A 17,543-nucleotide genomic window follows, 5' to 3' on the forward strand; every position below is an offset into this window, starting at 1 on the left:
TTTGTAAAGATCTGTAATATTTTACCCCAATCATAAAATGGATCCATTTAAACAGAGAGATATCCTTGTCCCAAAATTTTGGGGTTGGCCATATGTATTCTTTTCCGCACACAATTATACAGAGACATTAAGTACCAATACATAATTTTGAAGCAATAACAACAAGATCAGTGCAAAAAAGCATAAATAGCAGTGGAAATATAAACAATAAGAGCAGAAGAAACCAAGATTAGCAAAGCGGCCACAGCATGCACAGCAGATTTACTCCCACAAGACAACATCCCCAACCTGATCTGAATCACATTCACCATTGACAGCATCAAAAACAAGCACCCCATCACCGACCCAATAGCCGACCCCATCATTCCAAACCTCAAAACCTTCAAATTTATGTGGGCCCTGAAGGCATCATCCACATCCTTACTATTCAACAAGTTGATGGCCAGCTTAAGCCCCTGTGCCACCAATGAAGAAAACAAGAAGAAACTAAAAGAGACAACCTCAAACACCAAGAGTTTCCTCGCCACGTCGATGTCAGCATCACAGGCTGTGTTGGGTTCAAGGCTGCGTTGATTCGGTGTTGTTAGAGAAAGACCCACAAAAACTGCTATTGTGAAGAGTGAGTTTACATTCACTAGGCCATCCAAGGCTGTCACGTGTACACTTGTTGTTGTCTCCGAGATAGAAGCTGATGTCACTCTGCCGTAGTCTTTTGGAGATCTGCAAAGAGAAAACATATATATGAGCTATATATTTGATATGGGTTTTATCTGAATCAAAGTTAGAGAAAGAAAGAGAAAGAGAAAATACTCATCCATGGACATGGTGGTTTTGTTATATATTGTTGCGTAAGGGGTTTATGTGTTTTTTGTGTGGAGAGAGATGGAGAGGATGTTGATGAAGGAAGGAGGTGTGGTTTTGTTTTGTTAATTGAATGTTGCTTGTAGGGTTTATGATGGTTACTTGGAAGGAAGTAGAGAGAGAATACTTTGCTTTTTATTTGTAGTTTGCTTTTGGTTTTGCTTTATTGGTGAATTTGGTATGGTCAAGGGCTTAAGGGCGTGAACTGGGAAGCATTGAAGGAGGCAGATGGTGAGGACTGTTTCAAAACATAAGTACAAATATCTGAAACATATGTTTGACAAAGGGATTCAGATCCTCTAGAGTTTTAACACAATAAAATAATATAAACATCACAATAAAATAATATATCTACCACAATAAAATAATACATCTTATTACAATAAAAACACCATAATAAAAAGGTAATGTGAACACAAAATAAAAAATTAATTTTTTTTTAGCTCTCATAAACAGTGCACATCTATCTATAGATGTGCACTGTAGCAATGATAAAAAAATATAGATTTAACTCCACTGCTGCATGCTTTTTTTTGGTGTTTTGGTGGAGCTAAAATAGATATATAGCTATTTAGCTCTACTGCTGCAAGTGCTTTAAGGGTGTGAACTGGGAAGCACTGAAGGAGGCAGATGGTGAGAACTGTTTCAAAACAAGAGTACAAATGTCTGAAGACTCTGAACCTTATGTTTGACAAAGACCTTACAAAACAAAATGACTGGAATGCCCCAAATTGATAATAAAGAAAGTGGCCCTCTTTTCAAGAAAATTTTTTTTTTTCTGATTAAAAAAAAAAGTGCACCCTTTTCCTTTTGGCTTTTGTTATATTATCCAGTTATCATAATTGTTTTTTTTGTTATCTAATAAAAAATATCACTCAATTTTTGGTATAAAAAAAAAGAGACATGCTTTAGGTACAAATCAATCATCTATTTTTAAAAAAAAAATTATAAAAATTAATTTTTCACTTTTCCATTAAAAAAATTTCTAAATTAATTTACTAGCTATTGCTTTAAGGGTTTATATTAGTAAAACTCATAAATAAAATTTGAACTTTAAATATTTTAATTGAACTAAATTAAAATTTATTTATTAAATAATCATTTATTCATCACCTAAATCAAACCATATTTTGAAAATTATCAGAAGTGTTACTCTCACTACGTCATCCAAAAATTTACAAGGTATTAATTTTGACATGACATTGCGAATAAGTATATATTATAAATATTTCAAATATAAAATTACAATATTTTAAATTTTACAAACATATTTTATTAATAAAAAGCATATTTCAGTCTTTTGTTGGCTGAGTTGTTTTTTTTTTTTTTTTTTTTTGGAGAAAAATTGGCTGAGTTGTTATATCATACTTTTAGTCCAAATGACATGGTGGCCTGGATTTTCTCCGTTTGGATAGAACTTATTATTGAAAATTGAAAATTGAAAATACTATAGTAAAATAATTTTTAAATGTGTAAATAGTACTATGAGACTTATTTTTAATAAAAAAATGTTGAAAAGTAAAGTTCGTGGATCCCGTGAACAATGCACGGGATCCACTTATACTCAAAAAGAGCTAAAAAGGTTCACGGGATCCACTTATACTCAAAAAGAGCTAAAAAGTTTACTTTTGCAGCTACTATTCATGTATAGTACATGAACAGTAGCTTTTATCTCTTAAAAGCTTTGCAGGAAAAAAAAAAAACTGAAATGTGAATGTAGATGTAGATGTAGATGTAGACGTAAACGTAGACGTAGACGTAAACGTTGGATCCAAACTCCACCTTGAAACTTTCAGCCGAAGGACACATGTGGCTGTAAATAATTTTCATTGCTTTCACTCTCTCTCTCTCTAAAATTACAATATTCACCCCTCCCCCACCTAATATGATTCCTGCAACTTTGCAAATATATTTCTTTGGTAAAACGTAAAAGTTTACGCGTTATTACTTTTATTTAATGCTTAAAAACCTTACAAGTGTCTATATATCACTAGATGAGAAAACATGGACAAGTTTACAAGATAGTATAACATGCACACGTTTCTTCCCTCTCATATGAGGGTAGACCTCATATAAGTTTACGAGATAATATACCATGTATTGGACAGGGTTGGCCCAAGCATTTTGGAAGCCTATAGCGAAATTTTTAAATGAAGCATTTATATTATCACTTAAATAATATTTAACTAGCTTTTTATATAATAATTTTTCTAAAATCTATTTTTTTAATTTTTAATATGACTTTTTTTTTAGAAAATGCTAAAATTATAACAAATTTTACTACAAAATAGTGTTGTAATGAATATGATCAATGACATAAGGTTTGCAAAAATACTAGAAATATTATAAAATTTACAACATGAGAATTACAAAAATATATCACCAATTACAAATATTCATTCAAAAATGCATGCAATAATTTGTTGAAATCTACCTATTATATTCATTGTCACATCAAATTATAAAAGTTATGGAGACCACCACGCACTCTTGATGCAGTGATCACTCCACAAGTATAAATTCTTGTGAGGTGTGGGGGCAATAACAGAGATTCAAGTCTCAAGAAGAGAGTTTTGCACACATATACAGTTAGATTAGGTTAGAATAGACTTTTTATCTTGTATAAAAATAATTAAATAAATAAAATTTATAGTATTTTTAACATTTTTCTATTTAAATTACTTGTGATTAATAACACATCTATTTGTAAGATTTATCTATTTAAATTTGTCTTATCTCTATCTGTAACATTACTTAATTCTTTGAGCCTTCTTAATGGTGAAAAAAAAATGTAAACTAAAATGTTTTAATATCTCTCAAAAATATTTATATATAAAAAATAAATAAATAAATAAAGTTGCTCCCAAATTTGGGGCCTTCTCTAGTAAGGGGCTAGGCAATGGCCTAATTGGCCTAAACCTAGGGCCAGCCCTAACATCAGATATGTGTGAGGTTCACCTCTATGTGAGAGGGAGGAAACATACATCCTATGTACATAGAGTATTTTCTCCAAATTTATGGCCTTCATTTATAAGAAAAAATTTACATCTTCCAAATGCAGCAATAGCCATCTTCACATCTATAGAATATTGCAACTTTCACATCCATAAGGACTTGTTGTAGGCACAAGTGTAGAGCTTTTAAGAAGCCATTAAAGTGAGCCTGCAGTCTTGCACCCAACTTTGGTCCCTGAAAGTATCTACTTTTGCTGTGTTACGAAGATTCCTTGGAAATTTCTTATAGCAACGCCAAATACCATATCCAAATTCCTGTCTCTTTCACATAGTTCTAACTTTTCTATATGCCTTATTCATAAACCATTATTTACATAGATAAAAGTATACTTATTTAAACTTTAAAGTAGATTTAGGATTAAAAAATGTCACTCAATTTTTGGTTTAAATAAAGAGTCATGTTCTTAGGTTACACATCAATCATCTATTTTTAAAAAAAAATTATGAAAAACTAAAAAAAATGAAAAAAAAAAGTTAATTATTTTTTACTTATTCATAAAAAAATTTCTAAAATAATTTACTAACATATACTCTAAGGACACATCTTAGTAAAACTTATAAATAAAATTTGAACTTAAGTCATTTTTTTTTAAGTTATGAAACTTTATAAGTTTTCCTTAATAATTAGAGTGAATGAATTTAAACTTTAAATGTTTTAATTGAACTAAATTAAAATTTATTTATTAAATAATCATTTACTCATCACCTAAATCAAACCATATTTTGAAAATGATAAGAAGTGTTACTCCCACCACGTCAGCCAAAAATTTACAAGGTATTAATTTTGACATCACAGTGTGAATATAAAATAAAAAAAAAAACATTTTATAAATATTTCAAACATAAAATTTTAAAATTTTAAATTTTACAAACAAATTTTATTCATAAAAAGTATATTTCAGTCTTTTACTTTAATTTTTTTGGGTCAAATAATCATCTAGGCTACCTAATCTGCTAATCATTAAACTTTTTGTTAGTTTAGACTTTAGAGCAATTGCATCAGTTGGTGTATAAGTGTGTATAATAAAAGAAATGCTCAAATTTACACATTTTTTATCAAAAACAGCCCACATCAGTAAGTGCATAAGTGTGGATATTTTACACTTTCCTTCAAATTGCTACAGTACCGTGTAAATATACACGGTTACTGTAGCTGTGTAAAATCTTATTTTATATTTTTTTCTCTCACCTCTCTTCTCTCTCCATCTGACTTCTCTCTCTCTGCCTCTCTCTCTCTCTCTCCCTCTCCCTCTCCCTCTCCCTCTTCCTCTGAACGGGACAAAGTCACAAAACCCATCAACCACCGAGCATCGACCATTGTTCAACCACCACCACAACAACACCACCCACCATCGCAACAGCACCACCCACCTCCACAACCTAGCAACACCCACCATCACCACCAAATTCAAAAATAGAAACCCAAAATAAAAAAAAATCAACCCAAAATAAACAGAATATTAAACTAAAATCAACAAAAAAATCAACCCAAAATAAACAAAAACAGAAACCAAATTCAAGGATTGGATCGGAGGATCGAGAAACAGAGACGGTGCTGGATCGGATCGGATCGAGAAACAGAGACGGAGGGTTGATCTGAAATGGGTAGATATATATATATATATAGAGAGAGAGAGAGAGAGAGAGAGAGAGAGAGAGAGAGAGATGAACCAAAAATGAACAGAAGGAGAGAGAGATGAATCAGAAATTAACAGAAGAGAGAGTGCGCGCGTCAGGCAGTTAGAGATAAATAATAATAAATGGTGAAAAAATTGATTATTTAATTAATAAAGGTAGTAGAATAGATGAACTGATGTGGGTGTTTTGTAAAAATGAATGTGTAAAATCTTAAAAGTAGGTTTTTTGTGTAAAATAGACGGAATCTTTTAAAGGAGCTGATGTGGTTGCTCTTAGAGGTCAGTCGGCATATAGGGAAAAGTTATTATGACATACATATAAAATTTTAGTGATTTTTTTTATTAAAAAAAAAATTTTATTATATCATACATTTTATTGGCTGAGTTGTTATATCATACTTTGAGTCCAAATGACTAATAATGGGTTTAATGACGTGATGCTCCCTAGTGACCTGAATTTTCCACCGACTTTCTATAACTGAGGTTTCTTCTGGACCAAGATTCAGGGGGAAATATTTTGAAACTTTCAGCCGAAGGACACGTGGCTGTAAATAATTGTCATTGCCTTCACCCTCTCTCTCTCTAAATTACAAAATTCACCCCACCCCACCTAACATTCTTCCTGCAACTTTGCAAATATATTTCTTTGGTAAAACGTAAAAGTTTACGCGTTATTACTTTTATTCAATGCTTAAACTTTGCAAGTAATCTATAGATTGGATGATAAAAGATGGCAAAGTTTTACAACCTTTATTTATATATAAGAAAAAATTTACATCTTCCAAATGTACCAATAAATAATAGCATCTTCACATTCGTAGAATATTGCAAATTTCAAGTTGAACAAAATCCGAGATTCTAGTTTTTTGTGAGTTCTAATCAACTCAATTAGCAAAATCTCTGATAGTTGACTAAGAGATATGAGATTCAATCTCCACCTATAACAAAAACCGATTGATATCTTAGTCTGGTAATAAAACTATCATTAGGAGACAGGAATGAATACTATGCATTGAAATTCCCTCTAAAAAAAAATCCTAATTTCACATCTGGAAAATAGAATATTACACGTTTCAAGTGGGACAAATTACCACACTCACATATATGGTTCACTAGTTGCACATCCGTAAGTCCATGTTGTTGGCATAAAAGTGTAGAGCTTATAAGAAGCCATTAAAGTGAGCTTCCACCCAACTTTGGTCCCTGAAAGTATCTACTTTTGCTGTGTTACGAAGATTCCTTTGAAATTTCTTATAGCAAAGCCAATACCATATCCAAATTCCTCTATCTTTTTCACATAGTTCTAATTTTTTTTTAAATCTTCTATGTGCCTTATTGATAAACCATTATCTACATAGTCAAAAGAATACTTATTTAAATTAAAGTAGATTTAGGATTAAAAAAATTATGAGTTTCATTCACTCTTTTCATTTCTTACTTAAAAAAAATAATTTAAAATGTATTAATTTAACTAGAGCCAATTGATAATATTGGTTACCCTTATGCACTTTTGACTAATTACAATTTTTTTTGGGAGAAAGATTGTCTTCTTACAATTGATTGGCTATAACATCAATTAGATGGAGAATATGATGCTTGATCCAAACTTTTTGTTGTTGTTGTTGTTTTAATAAAATATGAGAGGATTTGTTTCTCAAACAAAAAAAGATGGTATTTAAAACATTTGACGTCATTTTTTTAAATTATTCTTGATTATCAAGTCAAAGTCAAAGTCAAAGATACCAATAGATTCTTTTTTAGTATAGACGAAATTTGAATTTACTAACAACAAGAGGCACTCCAAATGAATTAACTAGAACATACAATGTTTGGCCCAAAGTAATAAGTAAAGGCTTGCAGTTTTTGCTCATAGACGATTGTCCTTAAATTTTCTTATATTCCCAATTCATCAATTGATCTGTTCTAAATAACATTGCATAATCTTCAAAAATCCAATTATGCCTTATTAGAATAAATTTTTTGATCCAACCAGATTAGAAACCAAAGTCACGCACTAGCATCCTTTTTCTATGTTCGCCTGCTAACACTTACAACTAAAACTTAATGGTGTTTTGGAAAGAGTTGTGGTCAGTTTATGGCTTAACTCATATGAAATAGTGTCTGCGGGTCTCTCAATTAAGACCCTTTATCTTGGGTCTATCTAAGCTTCTTAGATATTGGCTTTATAGTTTATAGTAGGGAGGGAGCTACTATGATTACCTAATGGTGTTTTGGGTAGAGTTAATGGTCAGTTTATGGCTTATCTTATATGAAAGAGTGTCTCTCATTTGAGACCCTTGATTTATGGGTCCATCTGTACCACCCTGAATTAATTGAATAAAAATGAAGTTCTTCTGTATTTTACCTCCTAAAAATGCAGGCAACTTGGTCAAGAAGTTTTGACATATCTACAAGAGTGAAATCCCACAAAAGAGATTACCACTATCATACCAAGAATTTCAAAGACAAATCCCAACCTCTTTTGGTTGCCCACAGTATGTAGAACAAGATAGGCAACCAATTCATGATGATATGCATCTCCATTCTCCAATTTGTTCACTTCTTGGGTGAATCATTTCCTTTTTTCTATCATTGGCAACCTCATGAACAACTATTAAATGAGAGAAAATTACAAGGTTCTATATGCTTGCTAACACCTACAAATCATATAGTTACTCTTGACCCTCGGCTTCAATTTCTTTTACATTCTCAACTATTTTTTGAACACTTTTTGTAAGGTGGTTTGCATGTTGTTCAATATATTTCAAAATTATTTTTAGTTGCTCCTGGCACTGTGCTATTTGTTGGTTTGCACGACTGAGCTCCGTGGACAGTTCCCGTATTTTCTTATCTTTCTCGTCCTGCACAGAACAACCATGCTTAAACATAATTGTATAGCTTTGGCTAAAGCTTAATTAAGCCATGAAACCTCCAAGATTTGCCATCAGAGTAAAGTAAGAAATATGGAAGGAATTACACTGTACAAACACTCCTTAGAAATCTAAATGTTGACAATTAAGCTCCAATAATTTTGTAGAAATCATTTACAGCCCAACAATTATAAGTAACTACGTAAATAAAAGCAGTAGCTTTAGCTATTTTAGTTGGGCATGATATTAGCCCTTTTTTTTTTGCTGGAAAAAAGTAACATTGAATTAATGGCAATTCTGGTGATTTGATGAATGAGCCCTATATCTATTTATATTATGAGAGAATGGTTCAAATTAATAGTTGATAATAAAGAGTTAAGATTTACACAAATAGTTCACTTCAAATGACAATTAAATATGACACTCTTCTTAAGAAAATTATAGATATCTTTAGATTTTACTACTGCCTTTCATTCATGTATGGAAAAAGACCTATATTAAGTTATTTCATATATATTCATATATAACATTAGTACAGTAATAGTGAAAGTTTCAAAAGAAGCATAAATTACAATGTCTTACTCAGGAAAATAAATTACATTAATTGATAGTTAACGTCCAATTACGTTTATAATAAATAATAGTATTCATTTTTCTAAGAAATCATATGAATTATGACATATAAACATCCCACTTTTCAGTAATATTATAATTGCTAGTCTTATGACAAATGCACAATTGCACATTGCTCACAACTATATTATATAAATAGTCATCAACCAACGAGTACAATAAAAATGCCAAAGATATAAACATTTAAAATCAAATTGGCAACACAACAAAAAAACTTGCATGGTCAAATGTTATTAAATATTTTGATATTTAGATAGTAGGGTCTACTCCTCTTTCACCCACATCAATTTTCTGTTTTAAATCTTTTTCTGGTCTTTAATCTAATCTATATATTTTAAATTTGTAAAACCCCTAATTTTCAAGTAAGGTTTCATAATTAACACAATTTTTTTTAAGTTGGTGGAAAAATAATCTTAAAATTGTATATGAACCTACAAGATTTTTTAACTTCAGTGGGAACAATGCCCTCATTGATGACAATATAGCTCTTGCTCTGCCCCCTGTGGTAGGCAGCCTATTTTAATCAGCGTCAGACGCTTTTCTTAAACACTCAACAGGCCACAACAGAACGTACTTCTGCTGAACATATTAAAATAAAATTTCCAAAATTTTACCTATAAAAAAATAATAAAAATACACCAAAATAATTGTAAAGAACAGCTATTAAAAATTGTAAAAACTATTGCAGGCTAATGTTTTCCATGTAAACAAAGCTGAAATGAGGGGGTTTTTTCCCCCTCCTCCAAAAACACATCATTCCATTCATTACAAATGAGGATGGCAGTAAACTGATATGCCAAAAGCCACAACTAATTGTTTTGAATGACTTAACATTGATAATGAAGCTTAGACACACTCACTGTTAATTCTACAGTGAACAAAAAAGTCACAAAAATTTACTCAAGGCTTGTTAAGTAACAAATATAGAAAATATCCCAATCTTCTTATTGGGAACCAATCACATTTTAATGCATTAGTTATAACAGCCTTGGAGTCAGAAAACCATCTGTTTCATCTATCTATCCCTTTTTCCCCCTGTTGGTGTAAATTTGCTAATACGGGCAAGAAAGGAAAATTGCTAGAGGTAAAATTATAATCAATAGAAATGCTCTCAAAAAATATTAAGGGCAAGAATTAGGTGCTGTTCTTTATGTTCCCCTCTTAAAATTCAGTCATGTGGCAATACTTAACTAAAAAAAAAAACTTCATCTCATGAGAAAAAAGCCACATAGCTGAATTTTAAGAGGAGAATCTAAGGAATAGCACCTAAGTACTGTACCTAAGTTTTGTCCAAATATTAAACCATCTTTCCCACGATGCCATTCCTGACTCCAAGAGTAAACGAAGAGACAATTCACATATTTCCAGTGGAGTAAGACATGGAAATGCGAAAATACTTATGACCACCCCTGTTGGTATGCAGCATTGTGAAATTTGAGGCTTGATACTTACTTTATTGATACCTTCTTGAGTGCTTTGATTTAATTCTGGCCCAATTGGCACAATAAATAAGAAAAATTTGACTTACAACTCAATGAAGAAATTTTTATTAGAATATCTGGGTGCTTCCAGCACATGAGTTCCAAGAAGATTTCTCCTTCCCTGCATTCATAAGATGGAATTTCTAACAAAGTTGCATAACCTAAGACTTCCTAATTCATTACCAAATAGATCTTCAATGGAAAGCCCTTTTAGAATGGTTGGCAAAAAGTATTCCTTTTCTTTGTATTTTATGGAGCAATTTTTTTTTTTTTGATAGGTAATCAGAAAACTTTTATAAATGATAGAATAAAAAGGAATACAAGGAGTTCATGATGATGAACAACTAGAAAAAACAAAAAAAAGGAACAAACAGCACAACAATCAGAGGGAAGTTAGGAGACTAAGCTAAGAGAGGACAAAAACTCAGAGAGAGAAGAACAATCAGTGTGATCTGAAAAAGGAGAAAGAGCAAAGAAAAAGTCTATCATCCATGCAAGTGAAAAGTGCATAAAAAATATAATTGTAAGGAAAACTTACATCTCTTCAAACGACAAACTACTTACTTCATTCACAAGGACCAAATCCAGCCTAAAGGTCTGACTATTTCATTTTTTTCCATACAGACAAAATCATCCATAAGATCAAGTATCAGGCCATATACTCCAGACCAGCAAGCATCTCATAAATTTGGATTAAAAAAATATCCCACACAAATAATAAATTAAGATTTGAAGGTACCAAGCCAATTCACTGACTTGCTACCTCTTGATGGATTCTGCAGCAACTAAAAAGAGAGTATCTTCTCTAAATAAGGTTTAGTAGATAAGAAATTTTGGTGTTTGTGGGTAGTACAATCAGGGACACAGGACCCCAAAAAAAAAAACCTTTGAAGGGACCCCATGAGCAGAATCTTCCACGGAAAACCTAGGCCCAGGAGGCCTCTAAACCATGTAAAAGGGACGACCACAAATTGTTGATTCCTATTTAAAGTCCATGCCACCCCCTTGCCCTCTCCCTAGCCCCTAGAAAAATACATAAAGCTCGAAGAGATAATCCAATTCCTATTCATAAAAAAATCTTATAAGTCTATGACTGCAATAAAGTTGACACGATGCAAACAACTTGGCTGCAAAAGCATCATCCTCATTGATATTGAGCAGAATAACAAAGAAAGGCTTCATAATTTCCCAGACCAAACACATAGCTGAAAACAGTCTGGATTACTATCCTTAATCTTAATAGTTCAGAACCTAGAAAAGAAATCTCGGCTGTCCTTATATCTCTCCAGAGACATACTTCAAGAAACACCATGCCCGGTATACAAACTTCCAAGTCCAAGCCCCCAACATTAAATCTACATTATGAACAATCTCTGCAAAGGGCAAGAAAAAGCACTACAATCTTTCCATCCAAGCAGTGAACTATAATCACAACTCTTTCACCTAAAAAATTCTTTCTAGGACACTATTTACATGTCTCTTGAATTTCTTCAGATATAAAAAAGCACCTAGTGCAGCACTAGATACAGAAGGGTATCACAGACAAATTTAATTTTTTACTTCTCTTTTAATGCTCACCTTCATGGGTAAGGGCCTTGTCCATAAATAGCCCATTATCATTTAAATACAGAGATAACAATTTATATTGTTTAAAGTTTAAACTCATAGGCATCCAAGATAAAAGTCGATGCCTTGCTTCACTGAGGCAAGTGTCTTATGGAGCCATGCACCTCATCAGTTTGGAAACCTTAATTCCTTGAAGGAATTTCCTGCATTTCACCACACTGCTTGTAAAGTACTTTAGGTTGCAAGAGGACATTGTGTGACCAAGAAACTCAAATTACTGGAGAACTTTACTGCACTCATTAACTTGATGGGTATAAAGTTAAAGTTCTCTACTGCCAATCACCCTCAGACAGATGGCCAAATTGAGAGCATATTTTTAGAGGAAATACCTATAAAAATTGGGTTGCAACTCATAATAATTGGATAAATCTGTTGGATCCAGTGCCTTTTTTCTACAACCAACATTGATCCTCAACCAGGATGAGTGCCAGTACATTGGCAACCAGCCAAGTAGCCACTTACTCTCCATGAGTGGCAGTGCAGTGAACTGATGAAAGTGCTTCACAGAGTACAGGTTTATAAAGTCCAAGATGGAATTGCTACTAGAAGCTTGAATTAGCTTCACAAGAAAAAATGCATGAACAAATTATGCTAATAAGAGAGCATGAAAGAGTATGCTAATAAGAGAGAACGATTGTAGGAATTGCAAGTTGGAAATAAAGCTTTGTTTAAACTTACTCCCCAAATCTAGAAAAAAGTTCAAATGGAATGCGGTGCACCAAGAATGATAATGATATATGATGGCCCCTTTCAAGCTACAAAGCTATTAGGGAATTACTCGTTGTGAATCAGTTGAAAATCTGGCCTACTTTTCACTCAAATTCATCAAACCCTTGACTGAAGATTTCAGGGACCCTTCTCAAAGGAAGTTAAAAAGACATTTTCTGCTGCATTCATGAGGACCTGGACCATGACATAGAAAAAGATCAGTGCTGCAGGGTACTTACACCAGTTGGCCAATTGCAAACTCAAAGGAACTCATCCTAATTGCTGAGCATTAATTTCGATTAGGAAAATCACGTTAAATCAAGCAAGTCTATGACAATTCTTCTAAAAGCAACATCAGGCCAATTGTAATCACATGATGCCACAGGCATTCACTTTTTACACTTTCCAAGCCATAAACAGCACCAACTATTCAGTAAACTACACATTGAAAACCAATATTATTTAGACATCAAAATAAACACAACTACACATTTATTTATTTTGTTGTAACTACATGTTTGCACGCACTTGATCTAGCCACATTTAATGTACTTGATCCTGCCAGGTAGCAACCTGTGCATATGATATATTTTTCCAAGATTAATTATAACAAAGAAGAAAAAATTTCTAATTCTCGGTTGTATTCCACCATAGCAACCAAATAAGTGAGCGGGAATCACAATTATTCTTAGGGATACCAATTCCTATTCCAGTAATTTTGTGTAGCAGATTTCACCTAAATTCTTGATATATTCAAATAATTGAGAGAAGACACAAAAGTGGAAGAAATTTCCTCTGAAAGAATGGAAAGAAACAAAGAGACATACTACATAGATTAAAATAGCTTTCTATGATTTGAACACCAAACATATCCCCTAAACATAGTAAAATAGACAACCATTTCTTGGCTAAAGAAGGAATCTAAGTCAAGTGATATCCGTCCTCCAGATAAGACGAATCCATGAGATTTAAAAAGATAAATCTTGGCAAGCAAATTCCAGCTAAGAGGATTAAAACATTCAATTGAAAATGCATACAAAGATCAAGATATTGTTATTATGATTAGTTGAATAAAATTAGCTTCTAGTAGAAACCAATCAGTAGGCAAAGGGACAGAACAAATTTTCCTCTGCTCAAGATTTATTAGGCAGGAGAATATTTTATTAAGGGAGCTGCAAGGTAGACAAAGAACAGAAGACAACTTTATATTCTCCACTTGCATTTGTTGCATAAATCCTTTCATAAAAAAATCTGGTTTCAAAAACTATCATCAGACCAGAGCAATATAAACTAAAGTAACTTGTTAAGGCTATTGAACCTCTTGAAAATTTCATGGGAACTATGCAATTCAATTTAATAATTTGGAGTGGCATTGATTTTATTGTATATTCAACTATTGTAGATCAAAGCAGAATGATAAGGAAAACCACTATAGTTGCAATGCATCTGGTGAGTAGAATGGAAGCAAAACTACTTCTATTTATTATATATGACTTATTAAATTGGTATCAAGATAAAGTACTGTGTGCATGTACACACACACATGACTTTATCATAAAATTATAAACAGTTTATGTGAAACTAACCTGCGGTCTGGCCTGAACTGTACACCTACGACCCTTGCCAACAGATATCCCCATTGGGTGGTTATGTTTTGTTTCAAGCTTTGTGACAACCCATTTTCCTGTCTTCTCTTTCCTCACCATAATCATAGCCTTGCAACCCTCCCTAGTAATCTGCCTTGGCTTCCTCACTTCGAGACTTCTTGTATTTCTTGTCTTGTTATTATTAACACGGAAACCTTCTTTGTTACAAAGAAACCTTCGACTGATAACTGATCCTTCACGACCTGAACGATGGCAATTACCAACTCGGATAATGAAGCCTAAATGCTTAGCATATGCATCATAATACATCATAGCTGCCTCTTCAGATTCAAACTCCATCCCAACATAAGGTTCCACATTAATATCTATTTCATGTATACCTAACTCTCTCCCCTCATATAAATCAAGCATTTCTCCAGCCTCAGTAACACAAATCTCCCTTCCAATTGAGCACTCTATTATCTTGCTGTCCAAGTCCACATCAAGTTCCATCTCAGCAGAATCTGAAATCATTCTGTAATTCCCACATATATAAGCATTGAAATCCACTGTTGAACACAAATAAACATGTAGTCATGTACTAAACCCAGTGTAAGTATTAGACCAAGATATATAAATGAACACTCTTCAAAAAACCAAACTCTTTTAGAAGTACGTGCAAATGTAAGATTCCAAGAAAAGCTCATGCAGAACAGAAAAAAGTTAACTTTTAACTTATGGTGAAACCGAGATATTTTATTTCTGCAAAGCCCCTGCACTGTTTTCTGCAGCTAACTAGTTTGGTACCTAGCTCCTTAAAGTAATGTATATTTCCAATTTTGCATATATTTTATAACGTATTTAGTCATTTAAGTAAAGTCTCCAAATAAATTATGGGTTAAACATTAATCTTTGTGCCTTCTTTTCCTAGAAACTTTCAAGATGAAAACAATGATGGGAAACTGTTAATAAACTTCCTCCCCAGGTATTACCTCTTTTTCTAGATATGCCTCTTCAGTATTTCCAGCCTTCATGCAAAACAGCAAACTGCATGTGTAAGATTACAGAATATCATTGCAAATCAATAAAGGTGGAAATAGTATTTTAAGTACTTGCAAAAACAATTCTTGATATAACAGCCCTTAAAGTATTGGAGTAAGCTTCAAAAAGTTGAGAGTTTTTTAAGCAGTCTTTACTAGTAAGGTATATGTTTGTAAGAAAAGTAAAAGTGAGATAATTGAAATTGGTGAAGCAAGCAAGCAGCCATAAACCATTTGATGATGTAACAAAAAATTAACATCATCCAGATGATTGTAGTGAAATTTCAAAACTTGGGTTAATTAATGATCTGACAAGCTAAATTTTATTGTAAAGAGGCTGTTAAACCTTCAATAAATTTCCTTTGATTTTCTTTTGATCTGGAGCAAGTACTTCAAAAGATAAATAAATGGGAAGCACAAAGCCCAAAGACACAAAAAAGCAATGCTTGGTCATTCAACTTTTTAAGGGGTGAAAAGCACTTTACAATGGATCAAAGGTCATAATGAAACATGCACAATACAGACTTCATCGGTGCTAATGTGCAAATGCAAATTGATACAATTGAAAGTTCAAAAATCAAAGAAGCTAGAAGGCCATAAACCTCCAACCTAATTTAATGCTGTGACACTCGAATGGATAGAAATTTTCAAAATCTAAGGAGAATAAACAGAAAATGAACAATAAATAACTTCATCATCTAACTCACTATTATCAATTGTAATGGAAAAGGTTTTACTCGTATTACTCATGCAATGCAATGCATTCCATTACATTTATTTCCTTTCAAACCAATTTGAAAGGAGGCTTGTTTTGCAGGTCATTTGATGTCCAAAACTCAAAAAAAAAAAAAAAAAAGTATTACAGAAGAAACTACTACCATAAACTCTATTAAAGCTTTCTTACAAACCTTACTAAATAAAATTGTTGACATAAGTTGACATGACCTCACTAACTCCCATTCTTGACAGTCAGTGTAGGGCTGAAAGTCTCTTAATTCAACAAGTTTCAGTGACCAATAGTGCCGAAAGTAACATGTTAATTGATTCCATTTGCACATGAAATCGCACAATTTAGATTGAGTTCTTTCTTGTGATTTATTTTTGCATCTACTGAACAAGAAACTCAAATTTTCACGGGAAACACTTTAGCTTGCCCAATTTGACTAAAATAGAAATTCAGTTTAATTTTACCATTGACCATATTATTGTTAAAATAATTAATCAAAATTCACTTCATGCCAATAAGGTCTAGCTTTAATTGGGATTAGGATCCTCTAGAGTTTTTAGGTAATTCCACTATAAAGTTCTAAAAATCTTATTTATCCATTTTGCAATTAGTGGATTGGATTTGGCTATATCATCAAAAATTTAAATAGATACCAAAATTTAAACAGATGAACAATGAGAGAGAGATTGATATCATTGCTGTTGGAAAATCCAATTCACTAATTAAAATCTAATCTACTCATTTAAACAATAACTTATGAATATAAAAAAATGAAAAAAATAAAATAAAATTCAGTTTGTAATCATCTAATTTATTTAATTGTTTAATGATTTGTTATAGCAAATAAATGCAACAGGGGCTCAGGGCAGATACACATTCGGTTGACAAGATTGAATGAATCCCATTTTGTTAGGCAATACAACAATTCACTTTGCTTTGAAACTAAACCCATTAGTCCAAGATTCCAAACTAGAAAATTAAAAGCAAACTAAGCTAAGTATTTCAAACAGTTGGACAAAATAATTAAAACCCACCAAGGAAAAAGTCGTGAATTCCACAACCAAAGCCCCGTATTAATCTAAGCAAGTTTTACAATTCTATCTTTACTCTTTAGAGAGAGAGAGAGAGAGAGAGAAAGAGACTCACATAGCTTCCTTCTCATGATGATGATGATGATGATGCCCTCCACTCTCTCTCTCTCTCTCTCTCTCTCTCTCTCTACAGTGAGGAAAGTTTGAGTTCACAAGATTCTTTCCCTGTTCTGGGAAATCCACTGTCCACTCCAGACTCCAGTGTTCACGCAGGCAGTTGAGTTCTCGAAACTGTTATTAGTTTGTGCAGAAAAACTTTTTTTTTTTTC

General features: G+C 32.5%; 2 protein-coding genes across 7 annotated transcripts; both read right to left on the reverse strand.

The window, feature by feature from the left end:
• LOC142618741 (uncharacterized) lies at window positions 1-973 on the reverse strand. The gene is made up of 2 exons (XM_075791751.1): window positions 811-973; window positions 1-720 (listed from the first exon to the last, which is right to left on the reverse strand). The coding sequence occupies exons 1-2, from the start codon at window positions 822-824 to the stop codon at window positions 168-170; spliced, it is 567 nt and encodes a 188-aa protein (XP_075647866.1). The 5' UTR covers window positions 825-973; the 3' UTR covers window positions 1-167.
• Window positions 974-8,075: 7,102 nt separating this feature from the next.
• LOC142618726 (protein FAR1-RELATED SEQUENCE 5-like) lies at window positions 8,076-17,543 on the reverse strand. 6 transcript variants are annotated; one of them, XM_075791717.1, is made up of 4 exons: window positions 17,330-17,543; window positions 15,409-15,463; window positions 14,417-14,951; window positions 8,076-8,373 (listed from the first exon to the last, which is right to left on the reverse strand). In XM_075791717.1, exons 3-4 carry the CDS (start codon window positions 14,948-14,950, stop codon window positions 8,185-8,187), a joined length of 723 nt encoding a protein of 240 aa, XP_075647832.1. In that variant the 5' UTR covers window position 14,951; window positions 15,409-15,463; window positions 17,330-17,543; the 3' UTR covers window positions 8,076-8,184. The 6 variants fall into 6 exon arrangements, with proteins under 6 accessions (XP_075647832.1, XP_075647838.1, XP_075647836.1 ...); XM_075791723.1 differs by having other exon boundaries at window positions 14,417-14,940; window positions 15,409-15,444; window positions 17,330-17,481; XM_075791721.1 differs by having other exon boundaries at window positions 15,409-15,444; window positions 17,330-17,469.

Source organism: Castanea sativa, chromosome 12 (assembly GCF_040712315.1).
Source record: "Castanea sativa cultivar Marrone di Chiusa Pesio chromosome 12, ASM4071231v1".
NCBI classification, from domain to species: Eukaryota; Viridiplantae; Streptophyta; class Magnoliopsida; order Fagales; family Fagaceae; genus Castanea; species Castanea sativa.